Source organism: Hemitrygon akajei, chromosome 5 (assembly GCF_048418815.1).
Source record: "Hemitrygon akajei chromosome 5, sHemAka1.3, whole genome shotgun sequence".
Taxonomy (NCBI): Eukaryota; Metazoa; Chordata; class Chondrichthyes; order Myliobatiformes; family Dasyatidae; genus Hemitrygon; species Hemitrygon akajei.
Genome location: NC_133128.1, coordinates 115,599,554 through 115,612,395, shown reverse-complemented (window position 1 = coordinate 115,612,395; position 12,842 = coordinate 115,599,554). Strand labels below are relative to the sequence as shown.

The 12,842-nt window shown below is 46.6% G+C and overlaps 1 protein-coding gene across 10 annotated transcripts in view; it reads right to left on the bottom strand.

Moving 5' to 3' along the window:
* spega (striated muscle enriched protein kinase a) overlaps positions 1-12,842 on the bottom strand; it is a 705,926-nt gene that overhangs the window by 554,128 nt on the left and 138,956 nt on the right. For 4 of the 10 annotated variants that reach the window (XM_073046259.1, XM_073046256.1, XM_073046254.1 and 1 more), the window contains 2 exons: positions 8,067-8,168; positions 3,129-3,345 (listed from right to left, as the gene is read on the bottom strand). In XM_073046259.1, coding sequence (XP_072902360.1) covers positions 3,129-3,345; positions 8,067-8,168 — 319 coding nt within the window. The remainder of the gene's footprint in view (positions 1-3,128; positions 3,346-8,066; positions 8,169-12,842) is intronic. The other 6 variants (XM_073046262.1, XM_073046261.1, XM_073046260.1 and 3 more) reach the window with 2 other exon arrangements.

The window sequence follows — 12,842 nt, the reverse complement described above, 5'->3', positions numbered from 1 at the left end:
TTTCCACTGGGTGCTCTGGTTTCCTCCCACATTCCAAAGACATTCAGTTTAGCAGGTTAATTGGTTACAGGGTGTAATTGAGTGGTACTGGCTCATTCAGCCAGAAGGGCCTGTTACTGTGTTGCATCTCTAAAAAAAAACTATAAATTTATCCAATCTTGCATTATAGCTCACCCCCTCTAATGCAGGTAGTGGTGAAGTTGTGTTAAGGCAGAGTCCGGGTAAGAATAGCCTAGGCAGTTGTAGTCAAGGGTGACCCTTTGAAGTAAGACCACCGGAGCCAACTTTGCCCATTGCAGACATGTAGGCAGGGGTGACTATGGCAGTGTGTACTAAACCAGATGAGAGAGGTCTCTGCAGTAAGACTTTTCTAGAAAGGTCTTCTTAAAACATAGCATCCCTTTTCCACAATAGGGAGTGCTGAAGACAGAAAAGATAGGAATAATGGAAGAATGTGAAACACACCCAACAGCTAAGGGACAATTGTTCTATTAACTTCAAAATATCATCGGCTGTCAGCTTGAAGATTTGATTGACTTTAATACCTCTATTGTGAATGGCAATTGACCTTGCTAGTAAGGAACTCAAAAATATATAATTTGCCAAATGGTCAATATCAATAACTGATAACAATTCTGTATAAAAATAGCAGTTTACTGTCCTAGCTTCAGAACAGTGAGGGTGACAGGGGTGCATGCTGCTCTCCTAGTCCACAAGTAGAGTAAAAAGATGTTTTAGTTGTCAGAATGCATGTGTTCTGGGCCTAGTTATTTTGTTTTATTATCGGTGACAGCAGTTTCCTGATGAACCTCTTCTGCACCCTCTCCAAAGACTCCACATCCTTCTGCGTACCATAACTGCACAAAACTATCCAAAAACTACCGAAGTTTTATACAGCTGCAACTTGATTTTCTGACCCTTACACTCAATGCCTGATCAATGAAGTCATCACCCTGACACAGTGGTGTCGAGAAAACAACCTCTCCCTCAATGTCGCAAAAACAAAGGAGCTGGTTGTGGATTACAGGAGGAGTGGAAATGGGCTAACCCCTTTGACATCAATGGATCTGGGGTTGAGAGGGTAAACCGCTTTAAGTTCCTCGGCATCCACATCACTGAGGACCTCATGTGGTCTGTACACACCAGCTGTGTGGTGAAAAAGGCACAACAGCACCTCTTTCACCATAGATGGTTGAGGAAGTTTGGTATGGGCCCCCAAATCCTAAGAACTTTCTACAGGGGCACAATTGAGAGCATCCTGACTGGCTGTATCACAGAGAGTGGTATGGACAGCCCAGCACATCTGTAGTTGTGAATTTCCCATGACTCAGGACATAAACAAAGACAGGTGTGCGAAAAGGGCCTGCAGGACCATTGGGGACCCGAGTCACCCCAACCACAATCCATTCCAGCTGCTACCATCCGGGAAACGGTTCAGCAGCATAAAAGCCAGGACTAACAGGCTCCGGGACAGCTTCTTCCACCAGGCCATCAGACTGGTTAACTCACACTGAGATGAGTGTATTTCTATGTTACATTGACTGTTCTATTTATTATAAGTTACTATGATTGCACATTTAGAAGGAGACATAACATAAAGATTTTTAATCCTCATGTATGTGAAGGACGTAAGAAATAAAGTCAATTCAATTCAAGTGTGCCTTATCCCTTCCAACTACTACCCTAACCTACTTGTTTGGCCACTGTCACTGATTCAGACCCACTAGATTCCATCGTTCATCAACACTGTTAAGTGCCCTGCCATTAGTGTTACACTGTCCCCTACGTTAGACTTCTCTAAGTGTTCACCCTGGCTCCCATTAAACTCACCTTCACCTTTCTGACCAAGGTACCCATCTTGAAGTTCAAGGAGCTGGCTTCCATTATTGAGGATGATCACGACCCAGGTTATGCCCCCTTCTCATTACTTCCTTCAGGGAGGAGCTACGAGAGTCTGAAGACCCACACTCAACATTTTAGGGACAGTTGCTTCCCCTCCATCGTCAGATTTCTAAAAGGTCTATGAACCCTAGGACAGCACAGTACAGGCCCTTTGACCTATGAAGTTGGCTGACCTTTTGACCTAGTCTAAGATCAACCTAACCTTTCCCTTCCACTTAGCCCTCTATTTTACTCTCATCCATGGGCCTACCTAAGAGTTTCTTAAATGTCCGTAATGTATCTTCCTCCACCACTTCTGGCAGGCTGTTCCATCCATCTCCACACTCTGTGTAAAAGAAAAGCTACCTCTGACATCCTGCTATACTTTCCTCCAATCACTTTAAAATTATGCCTCCTCCTATTAACCATTTCCACTCTGGGGAGAAAGTCTCTGGTTGGTTATTCTTTCTATCTATGCCTTATTTCATCTTGTACACCTCTATCAAGACCCCTCTCATCCTCCTTCATTCCAAAGAGAATAGCTCTAGCTCACTCAACCTATCTTCAGTAAGGACCCTCGCCATCTGAACCATCAGGAAAGAGGCACAGGAGCCTGAAGACCCACACCCAACATTTTAGGAACAACTTGTTCACCCCTGCCATCAGATTTCTGAATGGTTCATGAGCACTGCCCCATTGTTCCCCTTTCGCACTGCCTATTTTTTCATTGTAACACAGCAATTTTTATGTCTTGCTCTGTACTGCTGCCTCAAAACAGCGAATTTCAGGACATACATCAGCAATAATAAACCTAATATGGATTCTGAAGCAATTGAGTTCTGATGGTTAATGCAACTCAAAAGATTTTTTAAAATGACTTTAACGTGGAAAACGAAAAGAAAAAGGGTGGTATTCCAATAATTTGCCACCAAATTAAGATGGAAGTGGGAAACAGATGAAAGAAATGGAAGCCATTGTCCCAAAACAAAAAGGCTGTGTTTCCCAATGAGGAAGTTTGAAGTGGTGGGCGATGGGAGAGTTGCCTCCTTGAGGAGTGTTGTACTTACACAGGTATAAACAAGGATTTCCCTCTGTACAGGCTGAACATGCTGCCGTACACATCGCTAGTAACAGAGAGGCTGTCTTCCGAACCCCAGCTACTATAGGCCAGATTAGAACGGGAGGCCCGAAGAAGCGGCTCAACCCCCAGGTGCCGGACGTGAGCGTGGCCGGTCTGCGCTGCTTGCCTTGGGGCCTCCGACACGGGGCTCCCCTGGGCTGGGCCGGCACTGAGCTCCTCCTCCGCCTCCTCCTCGCGTCCTCCCACCCCCGCGCTCCAACTCCACGCCGGCGATTGCTGGGCAGTGCCCGGGGCCTCCGGGGTCACCTGGTGCTCGGGGGCGGTCCGCAGTGAGGAGGGGGTGCTCTCCGAGGTCGAGTCTGTGAAACACTCGAGCTCTCCTCCTCAGGAAGAAAGGGAGAAGAGAAAGGAAAAGAAAATGTCAGTGGCGGCAACAGCAAATTCCAATCTCTGGGAACACTGCAGAATGAAGAAAGTTAGAACGGAAGTTTAGAAAGATGAATGGAATCTCATTCCACAGAGTTACACCCTCCAGTTACAGAAATTTCTCCACGTCTCTGTTCGAAACTTAATACAGTTTCTTGCGGTCATGGGCAGAGCAGTTGTCATACCAAGCAGTGATGTATCGAGATTAGATGCCTTTTGTGGTGAAACTGTAAAACAAATCTCTGAGGGTCTCCTACTAAAACCCCAGATGAGTTACACTCCATGGCCACTTTGTTAAATACACCCGTCTGTTAGTGAAAATATCTCATCAGCCAGTCATGTGGCAGCAACTCAATGTATAAACGCATGCAGACATGGTCAAGAGGTTCAGTTGTTGTTCAGGCCAAACAACAGAATGGGGAAGAAATGTGATCTGAGTGACTTTGACAGTGGAATGATTGCTGGTGCCAGATGGGGTGGTTTGAGGATCTCAGAAAATGCTGATCTGGGATTTTCACGCACAACAGTTTATACAGAATGGTGTGGAAAGCGAAAATTATCCAAGTGAGTGGCAGTTCTGTGGGTGAAAACTCCTCGTTAATGAGAGAGGTCAGAGAAGAATGGCCAAACTGGTTCAAGCTGACAGGAAGGTGACAGTAACTCAAATAACCAAACATTACAACAGTGTTGTGCAGAGGAGCATCTCTGAACACACGACACTTTGAACCTTAAAGTGGATGGGCTACAGCAGCAGAAGACCATGACCATACACTCAGTGGCCACATTATTAGGTACAGGAGGTACTCACTGAGTGTATATTCGACCTTCTTCCCCATTCTGGTGTTTCGTCTGAACAACGACTGAATCTCTTGACCATGTCTGCATGCTTTAATGCATTGAGCTGCTGCCAGGTGATTGGCTGGTTGTATATTTGCATTAATGAGCAGGTGTAAAGGTGAACCTAATGAAGTTGCCACAGAGGACAGCGTTACAATAGTATGGACTCTTGACCTCACAATCTACCTCATGGGGGCACCTGCACTTTATTATCACCTTATTTACGAGGATGCTGCCTGAACTGGAGGGTTTGAGTTATAGGGAGAGGTTGGCCACGCTGGGTCATTCTTCCATGGAGTGTAGGAGAATGAGGAGTGGCCTCTTAGAAGTTTATAAAATCATGAGAGTGGACAGTGATAATCTTTTCCCCAAGGTCAGGGAGCCCATAAGTAAGAGCTACAATTTAAGAGGGGAGAGATTTAAAAGAGACCTGAGGCATATGGACAGTATGCAAGACAAGCTTTTCCAGCACCAATATCCCTCCCCCTCACCTGGCTTCACTGTCACCTTCCAGCTTCTACTCCCTCCCCTCCTCCTCACACCTTCATATTCTGCCTTCTTCCCCCTTCCGTTCCAGTCTCGGCCTGAAACGTCAACTGTTTATTCCCCTCCATAGATGCTGCCTGACCTGCTGAGATCCTCCAGCACTTTGTGTGTGTTACTGCTACTGTATTGGAGCTATTGATGTACCTGTCTAATTATCTTTTAAATGCTGTTATTGTACCTGCTTCCACCAATTCCTCTGGCAACTCGTTCCAAATACCCAATACCATCTGTTCAAAAAATGGCCCCTCCGCTCCCCAGCCTTGGAAAACACCCTATCTAGGTTCTCACTTCTGTAAGATGAACATTATAAGATTATGAATTCAAATTCCATTCAATAAATCTGAGATCATTCAGAGCTGAATGTTTTCTTCAGGAGGGGAAAGTCGGGAGGACGGACCTTTGAAAAGCCGCCCGGAAGTGGCAAGTAGACAGGGTGGTGAAGAAGGTGTTTTGCATGCTGGCCTTCATCGAGTACAGGAGGAAGAACATTATGCCGCAGTTTTACAGTCGTTGACGGAGCCACACTTGTGGTGTTGTGTGCAGTCTTGGTCACCCTGTTATAGGCAAGCCATTGTCAAGCTGGAGAAGGTACAGAAGAGATTTACAAGGATGCGGCCTGGACTAGAGGGCCTGGGTTCTGGGGAGAGGTTGGCCATGCTGGATCTTTATCCAGTGCAGGAGAATGAGGGGTGACCCCATAGACATTTATAAAACCATGTGGGGTATGAATAAGGTAGACAGTCATAATCTCTTCCCCAGGGTTGGAAAGTCTAAGACTTGAGGGCACGGATACAACAGGAGAGAGGTTTAATAGAGACCTGAGAGGGCAGTGAGTACTCGAATGAGCTGCCTGAGGAAGTGGTTGAGGTGGGTAAATTACAACAAGGCATTTGGATAGGGAAGGACTTGGAGGTTTATGGGCCGAATGTGGACAATGGGGGCCAGCAGGGAGGATGCTGAGAACTTCATGGACCAGAACGGGCTGCCAGAGGAAGTGGTCGAGGCGGGTACATTTGCAATCTTTAGGAGGCATTTGTATACTGAATGTTGGATTCGAGTCTAAGTTGTCATTTCTTTTGTAGTTTAATGTCCTTCATTCTCGCTTATATGTTTATATAATCACCTGTCTGTAAATGTTCCCATGCTCTGATGGTCCAGTGTTCCCATGCTCATCCTACGCAACCAGGAAAACTCACCAATGCCTCTATTTTCTGAGGAGGCTGAAGAGAACCGGACTATGGACATGTCATTCTATGGATGTGCAGTACAGGGTGTCTTCACAAGCTGCGTCACAGCACGGTACAGAAACTACCCTGCAGCAGTCAGGAAGGTTCTGCAACAGGTAGTTAAAACTGCCCAACACATCACTGGCACCAGCCTACCCATCATCAAGGACATATCTACAGAAAGGTGCCGGAAAAGGGCCAAGACATCATGAAGGATCTCTTGTGTTTTTTTAAATTATTGTGTTCTGTATCTTATTGTGCTTTTGATGTGCGCAGTCAGATCCAGAGTAACAATCATTTTGTTCTCCTCTACACTTGTGTACAGGAAATGGTATTAAACAATCTTGCAAACATGAGAAAATCTGCAGATGCTGGAAAATCAAACAACACACACAAAATGCTGGTGGAACACAGCAGGCCAGGCAGCATCTATAGGGAGAAGCACTGTTGATGTTTTGGGCCGAGACCCTTCGTCAGGACTAACTGAAAGGAAAGATAGTAAGAGATTTGAAAGTAGTGGGGGAAGGGGGAAATGCGAAATGATAGGAGAAGACCGGAGGGGGTGGGATGAAGCTAAGAGCTGGAAAGGTGATTGGCGAGAGTGATACAGAGCTGGAGAAGGGAAAGGATCATGGGACGGAAGGCCTCGGGAGAAAGAAAGGTGGGGGGAGCACCAGAGGGAGATGGAGATCAGGCAGAGTTTTGGGCAGAGAGAGAGAAAAAAACAAACAACTAAATATATCAGGGATGGGGTAAGAAGGGGAGGAGGGGCATTAACAGAAGTTAGAGAAGTCAATGTTCATGCCATCAGGTTGGAGGCTACCCAGCCGGTATATAAGGTGTTGTTCCTCCAACCTGAGTTTGGATTCATTTTGACAGTAGAGGAGGCCATGGATAGACATATCAGAATGGGAATGGGACGTGGAATTAAAATGTGTGGCCACTGGGAGATCCTGCTTTCTCTGGCGGGCAGAGCGTAGGTGTTCAGCGAAACGGTCTCCCAGTCTGCGTCGGGTCTCACCAATATATAAAAGGCCACACCGGGAGCACCGGACGCAGTATACCACACCAGCCGACTCACAGGTGAAGTGTCGCCTCACCTGGAAGGACTGTCTGGGGCCCTGAATGGTGGTGAGGGAGGAAGTGTAAGGGCAGGTGTAGCACTTGTTCCGCTTTCAAGGATAAGTGCCAGGAGGGAGATCGGTGGGAAGGGATGGGGGGGGACGAGTGGACAAGGGAGTTGTGTAGGGAGCAATCCCTGCGGAAAGCAGAAAGAGAGGGGGAGGGAAAGATGTGCTTGATAGTGGGATCCCGTTGGAGGTGGCAGAAGTTACGGAGAATTATACGTTGGACCTGGAGGCTGGTGGGGTGGTAGGTGAGGACAAGGGGAACCCTATCCCGAGTGGGGTGGTGGGCGGATGGGGTGAGGGCAGATGTGCGGGAAATGGGAGAAATGCGTTTGAGAGCAGAGTTGATGGTGGAAGAAGGGAAGCCCCTTTGTTTAAAAAAGGAAGACATCTCCTTCGTCCTGGAATGAAAAGCCTCATCCTGAGAGCAGATGCGGCGGAGACGGAGGAATTGTGAGAAGGGGATATCATTTTTGCAAGAGACAGGTAGGAAGAGGAATAGTCCAGGTAGCTGTGAGAGTCTGTAGGCTTATAGTAGATATCAGTAGATAAGCTGTCTCCAGAGATGGAGACAGAAAGATCAAGAAAGGGGAGGGAGGGGTCGGAAATGAACCAGGTAAATTTGAGGGCAGCTAGCCTGAACCCGTTTCATCCTTGGAATTCGGGAGAAAACTGGAACACCCGGTGAAAACCCACATCGACATGGGGAGAACATACAGACGGTGGCAGAATTGAACCCAGGTCGCTGGCACTGTAGTAGTGTTATGCCAGTCGTGATGCTACCTTGCTGCCCTTTGGACAGTGCAGGAGGTGAAGATCTCTGGATGGATTGGAACCAATGGGGTTTAATGTGGCTGAGAGGTGGGGGTGGGGGAGTTGAGAACAACGAGCCCTCCTGTTCGGTCAGGAGTGCAGCTTCTGAACAGAAACCTCAACACCTACCTGTGGGCACTCTTCGGACCACACTCTGAGGGCCCTGTTGTTCCCGGGAGGGTTCTGTCTTCCGCACTTCAAACACCTCCTCTTCACCGCATTCCTCCGAGTCTGAAGCGAGACGAGAACCGAAGTTAAAAGTTGGCAGGAAGATGCCAGGGCGGCCAAGATAATGGACGTCCCTGTGGGCATGGGGTCATCAGACAGGGCTGATGGGGATGGAGAGTGCGATGAGGGGAGGTTTAGCTACACTTCTGCACTGGGCTACAAAATCCGGAGAAACAGGCCATTCAGCCTTCTGCTCCTTGTGGGTGTTTCTGTTCTTCCCCCTCACAATGCCTCTACATCCTCATGTCCCACTCACCCTCATGCAGGATTCCCTAACTTGCAGATTGAGTCGGTGGGAAGGAAGGCAAATGCAATGTTAGCGTTCATTTTGAGAGGACTAGAATATAAAAGAAAGGATGTAGTGCTGAGGCTTTATAAGCCAGATCACACTTGGAGTATTGTGAGTAGTTTGGGGCCCCTTATCTAAGAAAGGATGTGCTGGCATTGGGAGAGGGTTCAGAGAAGGTTCAGGAGAATGATTCAGGGAACGAAAGGGTTAATGTAGGAGGAGCATTTGATGGCTCTGGGCCTGTAGACGCTGGAGTTTAGAAGAATGAGGGGGGATTTTATTGAAACCTATTGAATATTAAAAGCCCTAGATAGTGTGAATGAGTTGCGGATGTTTGGTATTGTGGGGGAGTCGAGGATAGGAGGGTACAGCCTTGGTATAGATGGATGTTTTCCTAGAACAGAGATGAGGAGGGATTTCTTTCACCAGAGGGTGCTGGGTATTCATTGCCGTGGAGGCCAACTCATTGAGTAAAGGTTGATAGATTGTTGATGAGTCAGGGTGCCAGTGGTAACAGGGAGAAGGCAGAAGAATAGGGTTAAGAGGGATAATACATCAGCCATGATGAAATAGCAGAATGGACTCGATGGGCTGAATGGTCTAATTCTGTTCTTATGGTGAATTTAACTCATCCTTGCATTTTGCCTAATAAAAACAGATTGTGCTGGAAATAACCCTCCAGTCAAGCAACATCTGAGGACAGAGAAACAGTTAACATTTCAGGTATGGAATCCTTCGTATCTCCCCCCACGGCTGCTGCCTGACCCGCCGAGTGTTTCCAATGTTTCCTGACTTTATGTTGGATTTGCAGCAACTGCTGGCTTGGAAGTTTCTTTTACAGCTGGATGCCTCAAACTCTCGGCATGGGAACAGATCCCACATTCTCCCTGCTCCCCGGATTCCTGAATTCCTGACTGGAATTTTTTTTTGAGTGAGCAGCCTAATTCTAGACCCCTACCCCCAATAAACACATGCACACATGGACATTTCCTAAATATAATCTTGAAGACCTTAATGAGGGTTATAGATAGGATAAATGCAAGAAGGCTTATCCTACTGAGGTTGGGCGAGACAAGAACTTGAGGTCATGGGTTAAGGGTGGAAGGTGAAATGTTTAAGAGGAACAAGAGGGGGATCTTCTTCACTCAGAGGGAGGTGAGAGTGTGGAATGAGCTTCCAGCGGAAGTGTTGGAGGTGGGTTCAATTTCAACATTTCAGAAATTTGAATCAGTACATGAAGATGGGAGGGGTAAGGAGGGCTATGGTTTAGGTGAGCTCGATGGAACTAGGCACATACTAGATGGGCTGAAGGGCCTGTTTCTGTGCTGTGGTGCTCTATAGCTCTGACTCTATGAGGGAGGACCACATGGTCTGTGCTGAACTGATCTGCCTAGTCCCATTACCTCACCTGGACCATAGCCCTAAATACCCCATCTATTCATTGACCTATTAAAATTTCTCTTAAGTGCTGAAATGGAGTCTGCAACCATGAGTTATGCTGGCTGCTCGTTCCACACTCCTACCACCCTCTGAGTGAAGATGCTCCTGCTCAGGTTCACCTTAAAAATTTTACCTTTCACCCTTGACCCATGACCTCTAGTTCTAGTCTCGCCCAACCTCAGTGGAAAAAGCCTGCTTGCATTTATCTCATTTGTAGGAGAAAATGCTTCAGCTCACTCATATTCAAGGTTGCCTGCCAGATAAAACCTCACAGCTTGGGAATCTTCTGTCAAGCCCCCACCACCCCCTCCTGTATACAAGGGGGCTGGAGCAGTTCACATTGCTCCTGGTACACTGTGAGCAATGACAACAGAAAGTGCAGAATACAAACTCAGCAGGTCAGGGAACATCTTCACAAAGAGAAACAGGCTGTGACCGTTTATTAGAATGGCCAGGGTGGGGGCGCGGACGAGTGAAAGCACGTTAGTCCAGGTACCACAGAAGGCGGGGGGCACGGGGAACAACAGGAAGTTGCACTGACAGGGTGAAGTTACGTGTCTGTATGAGAAGTGAAGTTCCTTTCTCTGTACAAGGTGTCGCTAAAGTTACATAGAACATTACAGCACAGTACAGGCTCTTCAGGCCACGATGTCGTGCCGACCCTTTAACCTACTCTAAAATCAATCTAACACTCCTCTCCCAAATAGTCTTCCATCTTTCTTTCATCCATGTGCCTATTCAAGAGTTTCTTAAATGCTCCTAATATATCTACCTCTGCCACCAGGGTGTTTATCACATTCTCTGTGTAAAACATTTACCTTGGTTATCCTCCTATAATTTTCTCCAATTTTGCTCCCCCCTGTATTAGTTATTCCACCCTGGGGAAAAGTCACTGCTGTCCATGCAATTTATGTCTCTTATCATCTTGTACACCTCTATCAAGTCACCTCTCATCCTCCTTCACTCCAAAAAGAAAAACCCTCATTCACTCAACCTATCCTCACAAGGCATACTTTCTAGTCCAGACAGCATCCTGGTAAATCTCCTCTGCACCCTCACTAAAGCTTCCGTATCTTTCCTACAATGAGGCCAATAGGACTGAACACAATACTCTAGGCATGGTCTAACCAGGGTTTTATAGTTTTATATATTACATAACCAGAGTCTTACGAGGATAGGTTGAGTGAGCTCGGGCGTTTCTCTTTGGAGTGAAGGAGGATGAGAGGTGACTTGATAGAGGTGTACAAGATGGTGAAGTCACAAATAGAGTGGACAGCCAGAGACTTTTTCCAGGGCAGAAATGGCAGAGGTATGTTCTTCACACAGAGAGTGGTGGGTGCATTGAACACCTCGCAGGGGTGGTGAAAGAGGCAGATACATTAGGGACATTTAAGACAGTTGTAGATATGCACATGGATGAAAGAGAAATGGAGGGCTACGTGGGTGGGAAGAGTTAGATCGACCTTGGATTAGGTTAAAAAGTTTGCACAAAGTTATGTGTCGAAGAGCCTGTACTGCATCGTTCTAAACTCTAGGTTCTCCGTTGAGTCATGGTGGCACCCTTAGCCAACAGAGGCTTCACGACGTAGACAAACCCTGTAGGCAAGAAGCTGTGAACAGGGACCAAGCTATTGTTTCCATCCCCAACCACACAGCACACCTCAAAGTGTGTAACAGCCAACGAAATGCAGTCACTGTGTGCAAAATGGAGCGGATAATTTGTGCACAATAAGCTCCCACAGACAGCAAGGCGATGGTGGCCAGGTCATCTCATTTCTCCTGGGGTTGATGGAGTGGATTCCCTGACCCAGGACACCAGGAACAACCAAGCCCCAACACTCAAACCATCCTCACTCTTGTCCATTATCCTCAAATGGAGTGAGTGAGGAGGAGGAGGGTGGAGGGAAGACATGGAGGAATGAAGGAGGAAATGGTGAAGAAAGGGCAAAGAGAAAAATAAAGGAAGGAAGGGAAAAGTAGGAATGGAAGAAAGGATTAAAGAAGAAGAAAGGAATGAATGAACAAAGAGGAAGGGAGGGTGGATGAAATCAAGAAAGAAAGGGAATAAAGGGAAATTTGAAAGGAAGGGATGAGAGAAGAATGGAGGGAAGGGAGGAATAAAGGCAGGTTAGGAAGAAAGGGGGGGAAGGGAGGGAGAGAGAAAGGGGAGAGGAGAGTTCTAAGTGAAGTAAAGGAGAAGGGGAAAGAAGGAAAAAGTGAGTGCAGAAGGGTGGAAGCAAGAAAGGAAGATGGTAATGGAGCATGAGAACAAGGGAAGAAAAAAGAGTGGAAAGACAGAAAGAATGAATAAAGGGTGGAGGTTAGGAAGCTGAACAGACAGAAGGAAGAAATGGAGGAATAAACTGAAGGAGGTAAGGGAAAGAAGGAAGGAAGGAGGAAATGAAATAATGAAGGGAAGAAGTAGCATGGAAGGAAAATTGATGAAGGAAGAGTAGAAAGAATAAATTGATCCAGGATGGGGAAGATAGGGGGAGGGAAGGAAGGTAAAAATAGCAGAAGGAGGGATTGTAGAAAAGAGCTATGATGGTAAAAATGTAAGTGAAAGATGAAGAACAAAAGGAAGAAGTGCAGAAACTGAGGAATAATTGGGGAAGTGAAGAAAGGAAGGAAGAAAGAAAAGGACATTAGAAACAAACTCTGGAAAGAAAGAAGGAACAAAATGGAAATAATGAAGGAAATGGAAAAATGAAGGGAATGAATAAAACAAAAAGGGGGAAGAAGGAAGGAGTGAAAGGCAAAAGAGAGGGAGGAATGAAGGACGGATGGACAAAGGGAAAGAAGACGTGAATAACAAAGGAAGGGTTTCAGGAAAATTGCAGAAAATGTTTGGATGGATGGTAGCAATGAAGGTGGATGGTTGAGAAATGGAAGGAAGGGGATGGAATGAGAGGAAGAGGGAAAGTGGAGGAAAGCAGAGGAGAGATAGA